General features: G+C 42.7%; 1 protein-coding gene across 1 annotated transcript in view; it reads left to right on the top strand.

Annotated features, from left to right (window-relative positions):
- Positions 1 to 7,194, top strand: part of LOC137918163 (voltage-dependent N-type calcium channel subunit alpha-1B-like) — a 57,445-nt gene extending 50,251 nt beyond the window's left edge. Inside the window, exons 43-49 of the mRNA XM_068760915.1 lie at positions 359 to 480; positions 1,015 to 1,196; positions 2,583 to 2,709; positions 3,667 to 3,786; positions 4,398 to 4,626; positions 5,492 to 5,709; positions 6,649 to 7,194. Of these exons, the coding sequence (XP_068617016.1) occupies positions 359 to 480; positions 1,015 to 1,196; positions 2,583 to 2,709; positions 3,667 to 3,786; positions 4,398 to 4,626; positions 5,492 to 5,709; positions 6,649 to 7,194 (1,544 nt within the window). The remainder of the gene's footprint in view (positions 1 to 358; positions 481 to 1,014; positions 1,197 to 2,582; positions 2,710 to 3,666; positions 3,787 to 4,397; positions 4,627 to 5,491; positions 5,710 to 6,648) is intronic.
- Positions 7,195 to 7,642: the final 448 nt, after the last annotated feature.

Genomic DNA, 7,642 nt, shown 5'->3' on the forward strand with positions numbered 1-7,642 from the left:
AATTTATAATGCATTTTAAGTTGTAAGGTATTTGATGAATAGTTTTAATCTTGATTGTGAGCAGAGAGGAAAGTGAATTACTGTATCTTGGTAAACACTGTCTAAGGTGTTTGTTTAATATTGTTGCCACCTTTTTGTAAGAATTGTGTTCATCACCAAAGTACACAAAATCATTTATAGTCAGCTCCATCACAAAACTTGTTTTTAAAGATAAAACTCAACTTTAGTCACTTCATGGGAAGTAATTAATCAATCCGTTAATTATGACTGTCAAGACAACCCGAAGATGGATGGAGGGAAGAATGAGTCAGCATAGTTTCCTCCTGTCTATTTACGTTATGTCTCCTATTCTCCTCAGCCAATGAACTGACAGTAGGAAAGGTCTATGCAGCTCTGATGATCTTTGACTACTACAAGCAAAATCGAGCGAGGAGAATGCAGCTGCAACAGCAGCAGCAACAAACCACCTCTGGCTCCCAGGTACGACATCCAAACCACACACGCCTGCACACTAAACACACACTGATGTATGCTTGTACTAAAGTACACACATTGGACACAGTCGTACAAAACTGTATACATCCCATATGTGAAATGCTTGCTCACACTGGTAGAAACGCCACCTGCATGCAAGCACACATTCTGGTGGATTACAAAACCTTCTAATTTAATGTTGACAGCATTAAATCACTCAATGATTGGTTACCAACTGAAGTAGCTGTATTACAGAACAGGAACCAGCTGCAGCCCAACAGGAACCTGCACTGAGTGCTCACTGGGGGTATTTGCAACCTTGCAGATATACTGTAGAGGTGCATGTTTTTTCTGCACACACACACACACACTCAACTGTAGCACGCCTAAAGCATGAAAGGGAGAAATGAATATTCTGGCCCAGGTCTCCACATCTTGTTGGCCCTGTGGTGGTCCCTGCTGTCCGACCTGTATCCAACAATATTCTGCCTGCTGCCTCCGGATGTCTTCAGCATGTTGCCATCCATCTCTCCTCTACAGTGCAAGGTCGGGGCTCTGTTTAAGCCATTGCTGCCTCTGACTCACATTCAGGAGAAAGATCTGCCTATGATGTTAAACAGTATGGAACCTCCCAGCACACTTCAACCCCGGCCTAAATCCCATGGCAAGACCCCTCCACAGAGCAGACCGAGCTCCAACTCCCTTAACAATGGCGGCACAATGTAAGTTTAATAATACAAGAATGAAAACTAAAAGCCAAATCCTGACAGAGTGGGAATTAATAACAACATTTTACATGAAGATGGGTTTAGTTTTCCTTTTCTGGGCTGAAAGACCTTTACTGAAGTGAGCCCTGAGAGTGCATTCCTTTGTCAAGGCTCCACTGAACCCAGCAAACGCAAAAGGTTTCTGCTTGTGGTTGCTGCTAAAATGGCCAGCTTTATTATCTGCCTGAGTAATACTTCTATGTCTCCATAGCTTATAAACCAAGTGAAGATACAGTATATCTAACGTCATAAAGCTACAGCTAACCTACCAGGTTTTATTTCTTCTGTAAATGTATGCATGTGCAGACCAAGAATACAACTATCAAATAAAGAAAAGTTACTTTTCTATTCGACTACCGTATTTTCCGGGCGATACTTTGCTCCGGAGTATAAGTTGCATTAGTCAATAAGCGCGTCATGAGGAAGGAAATAAACATAAATGTTGCACCGGTTACGGACAAAATCGGAGGAAGATGAATTAATGAATATTTACCTCCACCCGGATGACAGAGAACATACACAGAAGTCTTAAAATAGTTGTAAATTATAAAATGGATCAGCCTTTGAACCAAACCTCCAATCGTCGTACATGATTAACTTTTCTAAGCTATAATTTATAACCATGTAAAAAGAAATGATTGTGGAAGATGAAGAAAAAAGTGTGGACATTTTATTCTTGTCTTTCCTTTTGTATCACATGGTGAAAACGTTGGAGCCTGACATGCTTTATTTAATTTGATTACGTACTTGATATTTTGTGTCCTCCAATGGGAGCATTGCTCTGTGAATGATGAAATGATTTATGCACAGACTACTGTAGCATACACACCATCAGTCTGCATTAACAGCATCAGGCTCTGAGCTGTAACATGTGGAAGGAGTTTGTATCCTAAGATGTAATTGGAATTTTGTTGTGTATTTGCAGTGTAAAAAGTGTATAATATCAATGATCTTAATCTTTCAGTGTGTTTTGTTATCCAATAATGGACTGTAATTAAGTCATCCAGTAAAGTTATTTTTAATTGTCTTATTGTAAGCTATTTTGTGTGCACATTTTTTCCAATTATTCAAAAACAACCAGACAGATTTCAAGGAAACTTTGTGACGTGGTGGGGTCTGGAAAGCTAGATATGTCTGTATGAAGTAACTTGAACATGGAGGAGCAATGTCAATTATTTTTCACAATGATAAAAATGTTAATGTGTTTCACCTAGGATTTACCCGAACCACATTTAATTACTAAGTCATGAGGATCTAAAATGATCCAACATGTCAAAAGTAGCTCCATAACTGACTGATAACATCTGCACTGTATTTTTATTACTGCGCATGAACACACAGGCCAGGTCATGACCACATCAAAGGATCGTCTTCCTGGGTGATGGAGAAACCTAAGGAAGGGCCCCGAGCTAAGGCTAGGAGAACCAGGGGGCAATCAGAGGATACCCCAGACACTGATGTTATTCAGGTACTGTATATATCTATTCTAATACATGCTATGTACAAAAACCAATGTTTCAGTTATTGTTGTACAGACCGACAGCCTTTTGTATAAAATGCATACTGACAGCTTAAACACTGGTCTCTATTTCTGATTTGTCCTATACGTATTACCTTTCTAAGCCTCTTTGTTTCGGCACATGCTTGTGTTTTAAAGGAGACAATATTATACCGTTTCTCCACAAGTTAACGCAGTTCTCAGGCACTTACGAAATATCTGTGCCAGTCTCTTCGTCACTCTGCCCTTCTCCAACTCATGCAGGCGATAGGGAGAGCGTTGATGAGGGAAGGGAAGAGTGTCTCTACACACACACACGGCGCAATGATCGGAATAAAAATGCTTTGAATCCTCCATCCATCCTCAAACCGCTTATCCAGGATCGGGTCGCGTCGCGGGGCCAGCAACCTCAGGGAGCGTCTCGCACTCTCTCCGAAGCCTTCCACCGACCCGACGGAGGAAGCTCATTCCAGCCGCTTTTACTCGCAACCTTGTTCTTTTGGTCACTATCCAAAGCTCGTGACCACAGGTGAGGGTAGGAACGGAGATCGACCGGTAAATGGAGAGTGTCGGGAATTTCCATATTCGATGGAATTCCACAACATGATTGCACGGCGACACAACACTAGGATGGAAACATTTAGTTTCATATTACTATACTGATTTTCCTGAACGTCTCATCAGTGACGTCACATGACACTGATTAACAGGGGTTTAAGATTGGCTGGGGCAAAGCCCCACTTTCAGGGGATGGACTCAACAAAGGATGAAGAGATTGTGAAACAGGAAGTTCCTCCGTTCGGACCCATGGGACGTTCACGAGGAACATGGCCAAACCGCAGCGCTGATTTTCCACCTACACCTACTAGTTAGTCCACCTACACTCAGCAAATGACACTTACAGGTGGGTGTTGTGTGTGCTATCAGGATGATGTGGAGATGAAGAAGATGGAGACGAGTGCCAGCAGTACCATCCCAGCCCCTGGAACAGGTCTGGAGACCCAGGGCAGAGCGTTTTCTATGCCCCGACTCAACACTGTATTGCAGGTCAGTCCTTATGTCAGCCAAAGAGATAGAATAGGAAGATATAGCACTGCCACCCTTACTTCTGTTGCATTATGCGTCTCAACCCGATAAAGCTTTTAAGGCTGAAGTTGCATATAATTCATCAATTCCATTTTCTCAGACATTGCTGAATTACAATTTAAAATTATTTGAATATAAATATTTAGGGATGTCAAATTATACTCTTCTCCTGCGATCTGCGACTCCGTACGCTCCGATCTCACCGATACTGTCTAAACCCAAGTGAAGCAAACTAACTCGGAGCTTGCTATCATCCCGGGTGGATTAAACAAAGAACTCCAACCGTTCAACGTTAAACTGCGAGCTGCGTGGGAGCGTTGGATGACAGAAGGCAAACACACATTCACCGAGACAGGGAGGCGACGCCGGGCGAGGGTTACTATCAATATTGCTGTAAAAAGGACGGTCAGAATACACTGCATTTAATTCTTACATAAAATCTCAGTACAGTACAGTATTGGTGTATATAATGAAGTATAGATGAGAAAAATAATGTACATAAAGAAAGTGAAACATTTGAACAACTACATAATTCTGGAAGATAATGCCTCCATTCATCCCCCCTCCCTCAGTCTGTCCCTGATGCCAGCCCAATGAAGCGCTCAGCCTCTACTGTGGCCCCACAGCAGCCCCCGGATATCGACTTGAGGGACTATACCCTAGAGAAACCCAGCCAGGACCGACCCCACCACCATCACCACCACCACCGTTGCCACCACCGAAGAGACAGAGATAAAGATAGGGACAAGAGGAAGAGGTCCTTGGATACACCACTGGGTGGACAACCACCGAGCTCTGCAGGTGAGTCAGCTCTCACAAACACACAGATTGAGATATATATACACAATGACGCACAATCAAGGGATGCAGGTGAAGCCAGGATTTTCTTTCCCCAGTGATTTGTACTGAAGTTACTTTCCATTTAACTTCAACGGTTCTAGATTATTTTTCATTTTAAATCTATCGTTCAAATACTGAGAAGATGTGCGGTGAGGCACCAGTCAAGCTGAGCCTCATGGATTGATCAATCCCTCAGCTAACTGTGCTACATGCTATGTAGTGAGACTGTATTGCTGTCTCTCTGTATGTCACTATTTACTATAGATATATTAACTAAATTACCATAGTTCAGCTAATTTATATAATTTCTTTTTTTTTTTGCCAACAACTGTATATGTGTAACATGTTTCTTGTGCTGAGTGATCATAAAACGACTGAAAAAGAGGACCTACGGAGGCTCGCAGTTTTCCTACCTCATGGTAGGAGGCACTGTGATCCCAGGGATTCTATTTATGATTCATCAACAAAGCGTAAGTTACAGTATAGCTATAAGCTACAGCCAGCAAGTTACATGCGTTGCATGGACTTCATTTATAAGTAAGACTAGACCATAATGAAGATTTTTAATTAAACGTGCTACAGTTTGTATGTAAAAAATGCTGATATGTTTTTTTTTTTTATATTAATATATTTTATACTTAGGACAATCAGTTATTCACCCTCGCATTCACCCCTGTGGACAACAGAATCAGTTTGAAGAAATACTGACTTTTAAGATGATATAGATGATTTAATCCACTGAATTCCATTTGCTGCCTCATTATGAGGGTCCCGGCATCATTCCTGTTGGCTCACTGTTGCACTATTGTTGCTTTTGCCTCCATAGGTGCACAAGAAGAGCCCTCTTCGGACCCACTGGCCCCCAGAAAGCGAACTCAAGACCGCGGACGCTCCCATGAGAGGAAACACCATCACTCCTCAGCGGAAAAGCAGCGCTACTACTCCTGCGACCGCTACTGCAGCCGCGAACACTGCCACACCAACTCTGCCACCAACAGCTGTGCCGCGTCCCCCAGCGAGGGGCAGGAAACCAGCAACAAGCAGGTGGGGGGGACTTGAGTGGAAAGTAGGATAGCTTTAGGGACATTAGATTTCCAATGGCTTCACATAATCATTCTTACTATATTTGATAATTAAAAATCTGAGTAGAACTGCGTTGTTAATTTCTTTGTGCTGATTTTCCACCACTTTCATCTCCAACAATCAGATAGCTTAGCCAGGACTTGACTTGGTGGATGTCTGTCTGAACTGAAATTAGGCTTGTTCCCACTAATAATAGTGCATAAAGATTAGAACACAAAACCACCTCTCAGGAGGAACTCCTGTGTTTAACCCATTTGACAACCTCAACGTTTCACTTCTTGCTCATGAGCAATGATATTCCTGGAGTAACATAAATGATGAGGTGGGAACAACACCAACATGGACAGTTTGTGTCTCTTGTATTCGTTTCAGTGTCAGTTTTAGCATTCATATTCATTCAAATGAAGGTTACGACTGGTTGGTTCACCGAGTTGATAGTTACTGTAAAGAGTTTACAGGTCTGGTACGTCTCGTCTTTTCCTCAGGTGACTGAAACAAATTTGTTGAGTTTGATATTTTTACATTTCTTTAACTTCCTGTAAGGATAATAGCTTGTGTTGTGATCCTCTGCATGCTCCTGATACTTTTTTTCTCCTCTGTCTGCTCAGAGTACAGCTTCTCATAGCTTTCCACTTCTTTTTCCCACTTTCTCTTTTCATCATTATCCATCAATTTTGTCTGTTTATCTGAATCTTTTCTGTCATTACCTTCTCACCAGTGCATGTTCTTTCATTCTATATTATCTGTTTATGGTGTTCATCATTCATGTCATCACATTTCAAAATGTTTTGATCTTATCTTTCCACTGGTGGTTCTTTCCCTTTTTATTTCCCCTTTCCTTTCCCCTCATATTTTTTCATTGTTCCATCGTTTCAAATTGCTTGTCCAATTTCCATCTAGGGCAGTGGTTGGGTTAAAGGCAGCCCAGTGGCCCTTAGCTCCAGTTCCAGCACACCAAGCCGCGGACGTCGGCAGCTCCCCCAGACCCCCCTCACCCCGCGGCCTGGGGTGGCCTACAAGACTGCCTTTTCCTCCCCTTTGCACTTTGTTTCCAGTCAGACCTCTCTGAATCCCGGCAGGCTGAACCGCGGATTGTCAGAGCACAACGTCGTCCAACACAGCAGCTCCCGCCACTTTCCTTTCCCTGTCACTCGTATCTGCTCTGAGCCCTTTCTTGGCCAGGGTCACGACGTGGCCCGTGGCAGCTTCTACGGCAGCCTCCGGGACCAGCTGGATGTCTTCCACGATGTGGCGTCACGGACGCCCAGCCCCCAATTTGGACACTCATCTCGGACTGAACTGCCTCGCATGAGAGCCCTTCTTCCAACTCCGCAGCAGAACCTTGGGGTGCCCAATGGGTACCATATCAGCTTTGATGGTAGCCCAGGCTCTGGTGTCAGGGCACTGAGGTATTACCCGGAGGAAGAGGAGGACAAATGGTGCTAGCATGGCTTTAACACACCTTTTTAATGCAATTTTGAGGAGTTGTGATGAGTTTTATCATCTTCTTTGAATGTTTTGTTTTACATTGTCACTGTGTGTATTTGATGCTGTATTTAAATCCTAAATTGGAGAACTGATGTTAAGTGATGCCATCTGAAATATTTCAGTGTCATTATTTCAAAGGGCATGTAGCATTCTAAAATGAAAAAGAAGCGCCTGCTTTTCTTTGCCTTGAAGGAGCTTTTAACTTTAGTCTTTTTCATTTATGGGGAAAAGAAGATGATGACTGAAAGTTTATTTGTGCATTAACCTTTCTTTGTGTGTTTTCAACAAAACGTGGCAGTGCAAGGCAAGAGGAGGCAATTGACGGTTGTGTTAAATATTTCGAATGTTGTAAAGCCTCAAGGACAGGGTGACACAGCTGTCCTTTAGTTTAGGATTCTACCATTCA

The sequence above is a fragment of the Brachionichthys hirsutus genome, chromosome 4, assembly GCF_040956055.1.
Source record: "Brachionichthys hirsutus isolate HB-005 chromosome 4, CSIRO-AGI_Bhir_v1, whole genome shotgun sequence".
Taxonomy (NCBI): Eukaryota; Metazoa; Chordata; class Actinopteri; order Lophiiformes; family Brachionichthyidae; genus Brachionichthys; species Brachionichthys hirsutus.